The following is a 14,154-nucleotide window of genomic DNA, read 5'->3' on the forward strand; positions in this document are numbered from 1 at the left end:
GTTGAACATAGGGTTTTATTGCTGGGTACGTAGCCTCATTTTTTGTAATTGAGATTCATGATTAGCCATGTCTAATTGTGCCTTATTCCTCTCTTAAGTCTTTCGTTTGGTTCCTGTCATCCATTTTTTGTTTGTGTGATTGCTTTATTTTTATCATGTATTTATCTTATGTATTATTATCAATCTTCACTCATTAATGGTTTTGCTGCTTTCAGCTTGGAGATATGGCATTACCAAACAAATCAAAAGGAGTAAAGAGAGAGCGTCGTGAAGGAAAAAGGAAAAATGATCCTAATGAGCATGCATCAAAAAAGCAGAAGGAAGATTCTATGTAATTCTTTTGACACCATTGCAATGTTAACTTTTTATGCTGTAATTTTGCCTTAGCCAATGCAATTTTATTTTAAGTCAAAGGGTGAAGTAGATATAAGAGGGCATGAGATTTTTTTTCATGCCCATAATTTATAGATCACTTGCATATGAAATTTATTCAGGAAATTTTGTAGCATGAATTATTATTGAGCAATTTAGTGGTTTTTTTTTGGGTTATTGTTATATTTTTCCTCAATCATAGAGGAACATAAGCAACAGTCTCCTTTTATTCCGATTATTTTGGCTCAAGCAATTTTGTCAAGTTAGATTTCCCTCTTGCTGTTGAAGCCCTTCTACGGAAATGTGGGACTGCATAATTCCCATTTTAATCACTCTTTTAAAAATTGGACCGGCCGGTCCAAACGGTTGGATCGGGAACCGGTCACATGTCCGGTTCGAGTCAACCCCAAAACCGTTATAATACACTGAGCTGCTTTAAACCGTTTGAAAACTGGATGATTTCAGTGAACCGTCGGTCCAACCGGATCGGTGGATAAACCGATCCAAATTTAAAAAATCCCTAATACGCGACGCAGCCCTTTCTCATCTTCTTCTCTTTCAGTCTTTCTCAGTTTCTTATGAAAATTTCTCAACTTCTTCTCTATTCTCTGTGAAAATTTATCAGCTTCGTCTCTGTTGTATGTTCTTTGCAAAAATTTCTCACCTTCTTCTTTGTTCTCTACGAAAATTTCTCTCTGAAAGTGAAATCCCACCCAAATCGCATCTGAACTCTCTGAAATAAACGACAACGTCTTCCTCCCTCGTCGGAAATCGACGACGTTTTCCTCCCTCACCGGAAATCGACGACAACAGCTCCGTTCCTCGCTGAAAATCGATGGCGACAGCTCCATTCGTTGACGATAGCTCCATTTCTCGATCCAGGTAATAAACACGCCATTCCTCGATCCAGCTTCAATAATCAATAATGATTTCGTTGCAAACTTTATCTGGAGCAATAATCAATGCTCCATGGCTTTAGTCATTTGTTCTTCAAAAAACTTTTGACTGTAATCGTAGTATTCTGTGTAGGCTTGACTGTAGCTGGATATGGAACTTTTGACTGTAATCGTAGATACAAATTTGCGTTATATGTGTAGGGATGTTTTAAATAGCTGTAACTCTACTTTGACAATTAATATCTAAATTTTATCTTTTTGTTGCATCTCTGTAATCACCCTTAACTGATGTTTGGAGAAATGCATGTATAATGTAGTTGTCCCATTGAATTTCTTTGTTTAGAGCATACAAAGGAGCCCTAATTCTCAAATATTGGTGGTCATTAAGTTATGTATGTCTAAGGCTTGGTGATTGAGAGGTGAGAGCTTAATGACTTAACTATGGTAGTCAGACCTGCTGATAACTACTGCCTTGAAAATTACGGTACTCTTGTCGACATTTTTTTTCACCCTTATCTTTATTACAGGATGACTTATATTTATTTACTCCTTCATGGTTGTTTCCTTTTTTTATTATAAAACTGTAGATGACTCCTCTATGCTGCTTCATTGTTGTCTAATTTGGCATTGACTATATTCCAATTCTTAGAACACACTTTGATTTCACTCTTACCTCTCTCATCTCCAAATACACAGTGACGACTGTCTTGATTATAGCTCATGTTGAATTTTTTACCCTGCTATTTATCATAGGTATTATCACATGGCATCAGGTTCCTCTCTTTTTTGGCATAAAAACATTAAGAAGTGGTTTCTTTTGATGTTTCCTTGATATCAGGTTAATTGAGTGACTTCCTGGTGTGCTGTTGGTCTTCAACGAGATAACCAGTTTTGCGGAATGAAGTAATCTGCAGAAAATTCTATCAATTTTTTTTTAATTTATTTATCTTGTTCTCTGTTCTTCATTTCTAGTTTTCATTAATTACTTATTTTAGTATCTTACTAGTTAGAGTTAATATAGTAATGCAATATGTTACTTTCAAGAACTACCGGTTATCAACTGTAGCTACAAATTTTTACATGTATGTTACTTTATGGCTATCAGTAGCTTAGTTGAACATCTGGTCCTATCTAAGATTGTGCAGAATAGCTTATAATTCCTTTACATTTAAGTTAACACCAAAGACACCCTTATAATAACAATAACATATCCTTTATTAAGTTTTTTTTAAAATGTGCTGACGTCATCATGATGTGTGATGACGTCACCGGTCCAACCGGTTGAACTGTGACCCGGCCATCAGAGCGGGTTGCCCTCCGGTCTGGTTTTTAAAACAATGATATAAACTAGAGAATATAGGCGAGTGGCTTATATTTCCTTATAGGGTAATATGGTCTTTCGGCTCAACATTGGGTCATTTTAAAGTTTGAATTTGCAGGGGTTAGCTTTTCTCCTCTAAAGGATGTTAATGTGGTAATTTTGTGAAGAAAAACTCTCCCAAATCCCCGGATGTCAGAATTGTCAATCTAGAACTTCCCAAAATGAATTCGGAAACTGAAGCGGGAGAAAATCCTGGGAGACAATGGTCCTTGAAAGACTTCGAGATCGGAAAGCCCCTGGGCAAAGGCAAATTCGGCAGAGTTTACCTGGCCCGAGAAGTCAAGGTTTGTTATTTACTCTAATTTTCTTTCCCTTCTTTTTCCGTACAAGCTATTTTCGTTGTCATTGTAATTTGATTGGAAAATCATTTCGGGTATAGAGCAAATACATAGTGGCATTGAAGATAATATTCAAAGAACAGATAGAAAAGTACAGAATTCATCATCAATTGAGAAGAGAGATGGAAATTCAAACGAATCTACTTCACCCTAATATACTGCGCCTCTACGGTTGGTTTCATGATGATGAGCGAATATTCATGATTCTTGAGTATGCTTATGGCGGTGAACTTTATAGAGAGCTCAGGAAGAAAGGTCATTTCACTGAAAAGCAAGCTGCTACGGTATTACTTACTTTACTCTCCTCTCTCTGTGAACAATTTTTTAATTTTCTTTTTAATTTTATGATTTTTCACTCTTTTTTTTTATGCTTCTTAAATTTTCAGTACATTGCAAGTCTCACACATGCCTTGGCGTACTGTCATGAGAAGCATGTGATTCACAGGGATATTAAGCCAGAAAACTTGTTGCTGGATCATGAGGTATACTTTGGGAAGCTTTGTTTCTTTTCATATAATTTCACTACATGTTGTCAGCTTTTTAAACAAATTTGAAACAGCACATATTTGTTGGGACTAGAACAAAATTTGGGCAATTTGTTGATTAGTCAGATTTTAAAAGGATTCTAGTTAGGGTTTAGACAGAGAAGTTTGACAAGTATTCCCTCAAATTGCATGCAGATTTTATTTTAGTGATCTAACAGTAAAATTTTCACATCGCACATCACAAACGAAACATTTGGGGTGAAGTATGTGTAAGCGAAACTCCAAGCAAATCCATATTGTACCCTGTGATAACAATATTAACACTTCAGAAAATAAGAAGTCGTAAATTCTAGTCAAACTACAGTTGGGCAGGTGTGGGTGTTAATTATGGCAGCAATGCCTAATCAAACTTCAGTCTGGCAAGTGTATAATTATGGATTAACCCTCAGTTTTGCTTAATGTTGCATGTTTGAGCACTTCAACTTATTGATGGTTTAAGGATTGTTAAAGTGATAGTAGTTTATTTTTCTGTTTATAACCTTGTCCTTTGGCTGCTGCTAAACCTCAAGATGCAGTGCTGTGGTCCAGTTCTTATCCATGATTTTGTTTGTAAAATTAACTCACATAAGCAGCCCCATATGGTTATGATTTGGTTAATTTGCTGAACCTGCAACTACATCACATTCATCAATGAATTTCTGCACAGATTTAGATTTCTGTTTAAATATGTTTATATGTGTAGGGTCGATTGAAAATTGCGGACTTTGGATGGTCAGTACAGTCAAAAAGCAAGAGAAACACTATGTGTGGAACATTGGATTATTTAGCACCAGAAATGGTGGAGAACAAAGCTCATGATTATGCAGTTGATAACTGGACATTGGGTATTCTTTGCTATGAGTTCCTCTACGGTGCCCCTCCATTTGAAGCTGAGAGTCAAAATGACACATTCAAAAGGTGATAGAAGGTTCCTAGTATGCTTAATTTATGTTGGATTAATGTATACTGTGAACGGGTTTTAATCATACAATAAAATTATATGTTGTTATACAGGATTGTGAATGTGGACCTGATCTTTCCTTCCACTCCTAGTATCTCATCAGAAGCCAAAAATCTCATCAACCGGGTAAATTTGTCCTCTACTCTCACCACATCGATATGGAGTTGGAAACAATTTTGGTTCTGAATGACTTAATTTGCGTTCCTGAAAACTTTTGCAGCTTCTGGTGAAGGACTCCTCAAAGAGACTCTCTCTTCAGAAGATTATGGAGCACCCTTGGATAATCAAGAATGTAGACAATTTGTAGTATCTTTTAAGTTCTAATCTCATTCTACCTTTATTGTATCTTTTAAGTCTTAATCTCATTCTACCAGGTAATGTTGAACTTATAATTTGTAATGCTTGGTATTAGCAGAGCTTCTGTATACTGTCATAATCTTTGATTATTTGTACAAAGGCCAAATTGCTTTGGTTTTACAATGTGGAAATGTAACATTCAGATTCATGAATATTGCATGTATCATACTGCCTGATCTTCCTGCTTTAGTTCACTTCAAGCTGCAACCATGGGTGCGAAGCAAATAAGTGTTTCTACCCTTTTTAAATAATTTAAAATTAAACTGCAAGTCAGATTGTCCTTATTGAGGGCAAAATTTGCATCTGAAAAAACAACATGCACAAAAATTGGCGTCGCCCGGACTCGAACCGGAGACCTTCAGTGTGTTAGACTGACGTGATAACCAACTACACCACGACACCTCTGGCCTTCAAGTTCCAAACGTTATTTATTTTATATCAGTTTAGTGTCTATTTTTAGCAACTCGAGTTTGTGCGAACATACTGGTCCCCTATTCAAGCCTATGAAATCTTCTTTAATTTGGAACTCTGAATCTCTGATCCCACAGATTAAACTATTGTATACAAAATTTTGATCTTTGTTTAATATAATTGACAAATTATAAATGACCATGACTTTAAAAATAATTATCTATTTATTTCTTTTTAAGTAGACTAAATTGCATTAAATTAATGATATAAATTTCATATCTCAAATTTATGTTACAAACAGTAAATTGAAAGCAATTAAAGCAAAAATCCAAACAATAATCTTTCTGCTCACAACTGAGTCATACATCCAAACAAAAATTACATAAAATTCATGTAAAATAATTATTCTATCCTTTATTTTTTGTCTGTTTATATAACTCAATTATAAACATAACATTGTTCAAATCCGAGTATCCAACAAACTAACAGTCCAAGCTTTCGTTTACCGTAAAGCTTGAATCATGTGAAATCTAAGGCTAAGCTTATATGTTTGCTCCAAAACAAACACATTGCAGGTTATTTCTGAGGCATGATGATCCGCATCCAACACAATCAATGAAAATAGTTCCTTTTATCAATTTCCTCAACTAGCTTCTGTATAACTACACATAAGGATTTTACAAGGATTATAATTCCGCATTATACAGCACAATTAACTGTTTCCCCTCGAGGAAAAAGGCGCCTAAAAACTAATCAAGGATACAGGATAGAATAAGCCAAGAAAGAGCAACCTAAGAAGAAATGTTACTGTCTTCACATCCTGTGATGTTAGTGTCACTAATGGTAGCATCACTACTGCCGGTAAGGCTTTTCTCATCATTGTTCACAAGTTGAGGATTTGCTGCTATTGATATAGAGAGATTGGTGTCAAGGGTAGCAGAATCTGCTTCATTGGTTATGGACATTCTGTGAGGCAGACAAACACTAGAAGTAACAGGGTTAAAATTTCCAAAAGCTTGGAAAGCTTCCACACGTTTTTTTGCACCTCTATGCATGTGCCGTGAACAGTACTTTTGATCAGGAACAACATCCCTGCTGCACCGCCATTTCTTTCCGTCTGTTCTTCTGCATCGTCCTGGCTCATGTCCTATCTCCCTTCTGTAAAAGTGTGAGCCACTGCAACCTACAACTGAAATCAATGGTAACAAGAATATGAGCTTCAGTTTACATATATGGAGGAAATGAGTTTCAAAAATTCTGCAATTCACAGAAAGAAATCAAACAAATGATAAATGGAACAAATTAATTTAAGATCCAATTGTTGACAAAGTAGACAAGAAAGAAAAGAAATTTGGAATCAACAACCAAACTAGTTATAAGTCAACGTTTTATTCCTATTTTCCCTCCTAGCAAAACGGAATTCTTCGACAGATAAAACAGAATATATAAACCACCACATCCACCAGTAAAGTTCTCTAACACAGACAGTCAATCAATATTACCTTGAAGAACACTTTTTGGTGAGAAGCCCAATCCTGCAGTTAAATTGCTGTTGTGGCAGTATCCACTTTTGCTGCTTTTGTTGATCATTCTCTGGATACTAGTGGCGTTGTTGCCATCACATTTCCAACCTGTACTGTGATTGTTTTCGTTGTTGAAGGTAGTAGCTGTGGCAAAGGTAGTGCTGCTGGCTTCAGTGATGGGGTTGCTTGCAGCTGCAGGGCTGGAAGTAGTGGCAGCGGCAACGTTGGTGGTCGCAGAGTTTTTGCTACCACAAACATCATTGTCACCATCATTAGTGGTGGTGGTCATAACAGTGGGTGAGGAGATGGTGACTGGGGAATCACTAGCGATGGAAATAGTAGTGTCGGGAATTGCCTTGGCAGCAATTGCAATGGTGACAGCAGAATCTATACTGCCTCTAACCATACCGTTGCCCTTACTAATCCCTGAAAACTTAATATCATTTGTATTGTCATCTTTGCTATCAGTGCTGGTGAGGATGATATTACCGGTGCTGCTAGAAGGAGTTGAGAGTTGAAAAACAGTTGAAACAGTTACAGAGATTTTAGGGTCACTAGGTGACTGGGGATGGGGATCACTTTGAGAATGAATTGACATGGTCTTAAAATTCTCTGAATCTTTGGCTGAAGTTGTAACTGAAAGAGAAGCAACCTGAGAAGCTTCCACAAGCTTTCTTGAACGCTGGCGGCCTCTGTGAATGTGCCGCTCACAGTACTTCTGATCTGGAATTACATTCTTACCACACCTCCATTTCTTCCCGTCAGTTCTTCTGCATCTCCCTGGTTCTGGATCCATCATGTTCCTACAATCAAAATCCCGAGGACTGAATCCTGCAACTGAAACATAGGAAAAAAATTTAGAAGGTTGTATCAAATTCTTCGCAGAAGTTCACATTAACAGAGCGAAATTAATATAATGAAACATGTATGATAAATTTGTGTCTGCAAACAGAAAACAATAATAACTATACAGCCAAACCCCAATTTAGAATTCAGGGTATCCCAATCTAATTCACTGAACCGACGTGCAGATCATTGAGTCTTACCAAACCCATAAACAATTTCTACTTCAATCCCATCAAACATTCTAAAAAACAGAGAACCCACAAAGTTTCTCATATAAAATAAACTAGGTACTAAACTCATTACATATTTCACAAGTCCAAGGTCAACATAGTTCGCATGCACATATGTCAAACACAAAGATATACTAGCTAAATTCAACCCACTTCAAAGACCCATACAAACAATTAAAAATGGGTAGACTCAAAACAAATTTAAAAACCCAAAAAAGAAAAAAAAAAAAAAAACTTACAGCTAGGATATTGTTTATATATACCACCGATATCGGACCCAAAAGAGCTTGCAACAGACTTCCAAATGGGAATCACAAGATGAACAGGAACATGAAGGCCAGCTTTCATGTGCTTGAAGATGAGACTTTGTTGTTGAAACTCAATCAATTGAGCAGGTGTTAACTCAGCCTTCCCACCTTTCATCAACTCCTTTTCTTCAGCAAGCTGCTTGATCGACTCTGATCCTTCCTCCTCTCTCTTGTGGGGTCCACCCCCACCACCTTCTTCTCCTGAATAAGAGATTGAAAATCACTACTAAGAATCGTTAACAAAATGTAAAGGACAAAGAAGATCACACCAAGAAGAAAAAACAAACAAACAATCAGTTGATTTGATACGAACAAGCAGAAGAAGAGTACCCAAGTGTGATGAAGAAATACTCCGAAGCGGTTGGGGCTCCATTGTAACCAAACAAAATTATTTTAACTTAAAATTCACTCTCTGTACGGTTAGTTTGTAGTTACCTGACCACCGTTGTTTGTAAAGAGTGATGGAAGCAAAAGCAACAGACAAACCATAAGAACGCATTAAGTTTGAATTGATAACCATGTGTTGTTATTTAAGTAAATTGAAAACCCAAACATAGCAGATAATCAACTTCAAACAAATAACATTGATGGCTACAACGGTGAGTGAGCAGTGTATAAACATAAATATTGTAATAGAAAGGTAAGAGATTAAAGGCATTGTCAGAAATTTTCTGGCAGTATCAGCCTTTTGCAGTTCTGCAGGCAAAATTTCTGTTCTACTCTCTCATCTAACATGCAAAAACTGCCGGGTTTTAAGGGTGCGTGTATTTTACTGTCCAATTAATAGACCAGTAGGTGCTGTGTTGTGATGCGATGTATTATTCCACGCGCCATGTCAGACTGCTTGTCTGGCACTAATGGAGACTGTGAGATGACACGTCAACTGGATTTTCTATTTTGTGGGCCACCTTCATAACCATGCTTTAATCGACGCCACTTGTGATTGTCGATTTGACAAATGGCTTCGGTTCTCAGAGTGAAATGACTGTTTTGTTTAACTGGGTTTATAAAGCCCAAATTAATGGGCTAACTCTTGTAATTGGGCCAAAGGCCCAATTAATTGTTACGCTGAAAAATCTTTGAATGGGCAATATTTGAGGCATATCATAGTGGACCATGTATAGGATTCAGATGTTGAGAGAGGCACGTAGTCACTTTGCATCCTAATGGAAACAATCTTATAGATTTTCTATGGTGCCGACAATTTCAGTTTGTGTGAGAACCATATAAAATATACGTACATAATATCACGGGTCCCATATCAAAAGCGCACTGGAGAAGTCTTGAGCTTATAAGAAGAGAGTCCCTTCACTTGATGAGTTTAACCTTTTGATTGTGAGACCCATCTGTCTTTCAGTGTCCCTCCAAGCGCCCCTAAGATGGAGGAGTTGGTAGGGGGCCGAACCTTATGGCTTCACCTATGACAAGTGTATCACATGATTGGGTTGAAGAAAATATCACAAATCCCATATTGAAAAACGCATTGAAGAGGTTTTGGGTTTATAAGCGAGATTCTCTTCACCTAATGAATTAGCTTTTTAGGTGACGATAAACATTCTTGTATATTTAATTAATAGGTAATAAATATCATCTTCAGGTTTATGAATTTTCATTAATGACAATTAACAGCTGCTTATTATCTCTTTTGTGTATTACAATAACTTGAGAGATTGACTAACCAGATAAACAAAACAAACAAACGGAATTAAAGTCACTTCGTCTCTACCCTATGGCTTTTAAAAGAGCCCTCTGAATATATGAAAAGGAAAGATGCTGTTTTATTGGCATTTCTTTTGTTTTCTACTCGTGATAAAGAGTGATTGTCTCAAGTTAATATTTATGTTGCTCGGCTACCATTCTGATTGCTCTTTTAAACCCACAAAGATTGGTCAAAAGGTAATTATAACTTGCAAATGAAGGAATTTAAAATATTCTTTTCTCTAGATCTTGATCTTGAAATTACATCGTTTGTTTCTGTTGGATTGGCCGGTAGCCAATTGTATAGTTGAGCCTGAGAAGAATTTTGAGAAGAATAGTTACCAGCAGATCGGGAGTTGGGCAGGTATAGAGCTTATTTTTTCTGTAGTTTTGTGACACAGAAGATTGGCAAATCGGGAGTTGGTTAGTCTAATGTCCAGTATTTTATTACTCGAAAACTTGCGTTTCTTTTTATTTTTTATTTCCCAGTTTTAATTATGGCATTGGCGGGCCATCGACTTAATTGCCTATACATGCTATAATTTATTAGAAGCACATTTGCAACAATAATTTCATAGAAAATTCGCAAAACATTGCGACAGCCGTGTAAAGCAAGGCCCCCAAAAGGCAATGAATTTGCTTTTCTGGATGAGTGGTGAATGAAACGGTCTATTCTGTGTATAACCCATATTTTCTCTATATAATTAATAATGTATATATATAATGGATTTTTCAATATAACCTTGTAAACAAATTTTTTACTTTATTTTTATAGTGAAATATTCACTCTGGTAAGTTTAAAATTTTGATTGGGATATGAAAGTTACGTCAAATATGTTTTTATTAAAGACTAAATTAATAATAATAGTTAGTTTTCAAGAATCCCGAATTCAAAGACTGTTATCTAGACCCGGACCGAGATCTCATTACCAGATACAAATCTCGAAAATTTGGATCCCGCTTTCTTTTTGCCTCTTTAACTTAATATAATTAACGGCCAAATTTAACCACCCATAGATTATTGACCTTTCGATAGAGTGCCGTTATGGATTAAGTCCAACGTTCCACGGACCACGACAAGGGGTTGGTTTATAGCCGTTACAACGCTATGCTTACATAATCTTATGGCTAAATTTAACCTCCCATAGTCCATTTCTGTCATTTAACCAAAAGAAGAGAACCACCTAAATCCATTTTATGCTGCTACATTTCCAGCTGTGACCAAAAGCATGCTTGCCTCCCACATGGCCCCAAGTCCCAACAGACTCAACCACTAACCATAGTTAACTCACTTCTTAACTCTAGTTAACTTTCTATTCCCTTTCCCTTATTAACACGCCCCTAACACATCTTCTTACTCTGTACTAACTAATCAGTGTCTCAAACATCTCCGCCGTTTGATAACATCCACGATGAGCTCTACACGAAATCTCTTCCTCGTTCTTATTTTCTCTGCAATAGCCACTACCATATCAGCCCACAACATCACCGACATTCTTAAGGACCACCCAGAATACTCACAGTTCAACAGCTATCTCACCCAAACAAAACTCGCCGATGAAATCAACAGCCGTACAACAATCACCGTTCTTGCCCTCAATAATGGCGCTATGTCAGCTCTTGTAGGGAAAAACCCTCTCTCTGTCATCAAGAATGAGCTGAGACTCCACGTTTTACTCGACTACTACGATGGCCAAAAGCTACACCAAATCTCTAAAGGAACCACCCTCACTACCACACTCTATCAGACTACCGGAAATGCCCCTGGCAATTCTGGTTTTGTCAACATTACTGATCTCCAAGGTGGCAAAGTCGGTTTCGGTGCGGCTGCTGCAGGTTCAAAACTCGACTCATCTTACAGCAAATCCGTTAAACAGATTCCTTATAATATCTCTGTGCTTGAGATCAGTTCTCCGATTATTGTACCGGGAATCTTGGCGGCTCCGGCCCCATCGGCTTCTGACGTTAACATAACGGCTTTGCTTGAGAAAGCTGGATGCAAGACCTTTGCTAGCTTACTTGTTTCTAGTGGTGTGGTTAAGACCTACGAGTCAGCTATTGCCGATGGCTTGACTGTTTTTGCACCGTCTGATGAGGCGTTTAAGGCTGAAGGTGTTCCTGATCTAAGTAAACTCAGTAATGCTGACGTGGTTGCTCTCTTGGAGTATCATGCAGCCTCTGGCTACAATCCAGTGGGGACCTTGAAGACTACCAAGAAGCCGATCTCGACATTGGCTACTAGAGGTCCAGGAAAGTTTGATCTGACGGTTACAACGGCCGGTGATGAGGTCACTCTCCACACTGGAGTCGCCTCGTCAAGAGTTGCCGACACCGTGCTTGACTCAACGCCGTTGGCCATTTTCACCGTGGATAATGTGCTTTTGCCAACTGAGTTATTTGGAAAGGCACCGTCTCCAGCTCCAGCAGGTGAGCCAGTGACATCTCCGTCTCCGGCTCCAACCATAGCGTCTCCTACACCTGCTCCAGCCTCCGTTGAGGCGCCGTCACCGTTGGCTGCATCACCGCCAGCTCCTCCTACTGGGACGCCAGCGGAAGCTCCAGCTGATGGTCCATCCGATGGTCCAGCCGGGTCGGAGAATAGTACCGCCGACAATGCTGCTGTTCACGTGAACGCACCTGCTTTATTGGCGGCACTGGTTACTGTTATTTGTTCGGCTCTTTTGTCCTGAATCGTAATTACTCAGATCTGTTTAATTTCAATTTTTTTTTAATTTTTTACTGTTGTTATTAGGGATTGGAGAGGTTTATTTTTAATTTATTTGGGATTTTTAATTTATGGAATGAGACGGGGCGCATTTTAGCAGCAGTGGATGTGTGACAGTGTGAGGGAGGACAGTGGGTTGGTCGATGTATTTTGCAGCTTTTTGTTTTGGTTAGTGTTTTATTTTTGAGATATTATTATCGGGTAATACGCGTTCTATTATTTTAATTTGTTATTTGTTGGGTTTTGCGTTGAATGCTGAGAATCTAAGAGCGATTTGACTGTTAGTGCACGTGGTACTGTGGGCTCCATAAGTTTTAAGCGTGCGGCCCAGCTTTTCAATACTAGGCGTATTTGATGTTGTAGATCTTTCCAGAAATTCTTGATCTGTTTTTGTGCGGCGAGTAGTTTCGATTCCTGGAAAGAAACAGAAGTAAATTTCACTTCAAATTTCAATCTTTGTTCATCAATTAATTTTTTGCTTTATTTAAAGGACCGCCGTTGAAGACACTCGCTTTTGATGCTGAGAGGGTATGGGACCCATATCTAAAGATGCTACTATGGCAAAGCTGTAATTGGTCCTGTGTTGGAATTCTACATAGCCATTTTTTAAATGGCAATCTGAGGTAGGAGTGGATCATATCATTACTAGACTGGCCCACACCCATCCATCTTCTCAGAAGTGATAATAGCAAGATGTGCATTATTGGAATTACTTTACATTTGGTTTTCCTCATTTTACCAAGTCAATACAGAATTTGTCATTTCATCGATGTGAGTTGAAACCTGTATATAATTTGCAATTGTTTTAACGTTGCCTATTGTCTTGTGTTTGTACCGACTCATCCTTGTTAATGCATGTATACTCATCAAAGGAAAAAATGATGCATATACGAGTGGATTGCACTATCGGCCAACTGGCTGCCAACTACCACAACGAGGCATGAAATTTGTTTATGTAAAGAAAAACAAGTACCTTTTGTCTCCACTTCTTTAGCTATCCGTTGGATTCTCATCTCTTTACAGAACTAAATTGAAATTGAACGTGGATATTTGACTTTACTTTCGAGTTCAGGTTCATAGATTTCAGATTTGTACATCCATTTGAAGATAGGTGAATTGATCAAGGAGATTATTACTAAAAATAAAAATAAATAAATAAAAAAGAAAGGAAACACCTCACTTAGGTGGTAAGTTTGGCACGCACCTTGGCCCCGGTAGTGTGATAATTCAACATTTCGATGGCGTTGACCATTAAAAAGTAATTTGTTTCAAACGGAGGCAAGCTGATGGGACGGGCCACGCCATGGCCCACGAACATGGCGGGATAAAATATATGGTAGTTAGGACATAGGGTTGAAAATGTGTCTAGTCATACAGAAATGCTATGCTTATTACTGGTTTTTATTAACCAGTATACAACGTGATCTGGCATCTGACGTGACAATACGAACTACTTGTCTTGTCACGTCAGATGATTAAAAAAACAAAAAAAAATTCAATGAAATGAAATTTTGGCTCCCAAAACTTTGCCTCTCTAATCCTTTTCTCCCTTAAATCATCCGTCACCACTCATCTAGGGTTCAT

At 37.8% G+C, this 14,154-nt stretch overlaps 3 protein-coding genes and 1 non-coding gene across 5 annotated transcripts; 2 read left to right on the top strand and 2 right to left on the bottom strand.

Moving 5' to 3' along the window:
* Positions 1-1,230: 1,230 nt before the first annotated feature.
* LOC116128130 (serine/threonine-protein kinase Aurora-3) lies at positions 1,231-4,968 on the top strand. 2 transcript variants are annotated; one of them, XM_031413809.1, is made up of 8 exons: positions 1,231-1,254; positions 2,107-2,171; positions 2,708-2,933; positions 3,029-3,271; positions 3,374-3,469; positions 4,215-4,429; positions 4,526-4,596; positions 4,693-4,968. In XM_031413809.1, exons 3-8 carry the CDS (start codon positions 2,811-2,813, stop codon positions 4,794-4,796), a joined length of 852 nt encoding a protein of 283 aa, XP_031269669.1. In that variant the 5' UTR covers positions 1,231-1,254; positions 2,107-2,171; positions 2,708-2,810; the 3' UTR covers positions 4,797-4,968. The 2 variants fall into 2 exon arrangements, with proteins under 2 accessions (XP_031269669.1, XP_031269670.1); XM_031413810.1 differs by lacking the exon at positions 1,231-1,254 and having other exon boundaries at positions 1,778-2,171; positions 4,526-4,598.
* A 189-nt stretch (positions 4,969-5,157) lies between these two features.
* TRNAV-AAC lies at positions 5,158-5,231 on the bottom strand. Its single transcript has one exon. It is a non-coding gene; the product is annotated as a tRNA-Val (tRNA).
* Positions 5,232-5,658: 427 nt separating this feature from the next.
* Positions 5,659-8,802, bottom strand: LOC116128180 (growth-regulating factor 9). The gene is made up of 4 exons (XM_031413877.1): positions 8,478-8,802; positions 8,079-8,348; positions 6,743-7,600; positions 5,659-6,429 (listed from the first exon to the last, which is right to left on the bottom strand). The coding sequence occupies exons 1-4, from the start codon at positions 8,518-8,520 to the stop codon at positions 6,032-6,034; spliced, it is 1,569 nt and encodes a 522-aa protein (XP_031269737.1). The 5' UTR covers positions 8,521-8,802; the 3' UTR covers positions 5,659-6,031.
* Positions 8,803-11,092: 2,290 nt separating this feature from the next.
* On the top strand, positions 11,093-12,795 carry LOC116128191 (fasciclin-like arabinogalactan protein 8). The gene has a single exon (XM_031413891.1). The coding sequence runs from the start codon at positions 11,258-11,260 to the stop codon at positions 12,533-12,535; it is 1,278 nt and encodes a 425-aa protein (XP_031269751.1). The 5' UTR covers positions 11,093-11,257; the 3' UTR covers positions 12,536-12,795.
* Positions 12,796-14,154: the final 1,359 nt, after the last annotated feature.

The sequence above is a fragment of the Pistacia vera genome, unplaced genomic scaffold (genome assembly GCF_008641045.1).
Source record: "Pistacia vera cultivar Batoury unplaced genomic scaffold, PisVer_v2 Contig197, whole genome shotgun sequence".
NCBI lineage: Eukaryota > Viridiplantae > Streptophyta > Magnoliopsida > Sapindales > Anacardiaceae > Pistacia > Pistacia vera.

Coding starts and splice junctions, on each gene's coding strand:
- LOC116128130 (XM_031413809.1), top strand. CDS start 2,811: ATGAATTCGGAAACTGAAGCGGGAGAAAATCCTGGGAGACAATGGTCC. Junction 2,934..3,028: donor ACCTGGCCCGAGAAGTCAAG/GTTTGTTATTTA, acceptor TTTCGGGTATAG/AGCAAATACATAGTGGCATT. Junction 4,597..4,692: donor AGCCAAAAATCTCATCAACC/GGGTAAATTTGT, acceptor AAACTTTTGCAG/CTTCTGGTGAAGGACTCCTC.
- LOC116128180 (XM_031413877.1), bottom strand. CDS start 8,520: ATGGAGCCCCAACCGCTTCGGAGTATTTCTTCATCACACTTGG. Junction 8,349..8,477: donor TATTTCTTCATCACACTTGG/GTACTCTTCTTC, acceptor TCTCTTATTCAG/GAGAAGAAGGTGGTGGGGGT. Junction 7,601..8,078: donor ATATAAACAATATCCTAGCT/GTAAGTTTTTTT, acceptor CCTATGTTTCAG/TTGCAGGATTCAGTCCTCGG.
- LOC116128191 (XM_031413891.1), top strand. CDS start 11,258: ATGAGCTCTACACGAAATCTCTTCCTCGTTCTTATTTTCTCTGCAATA.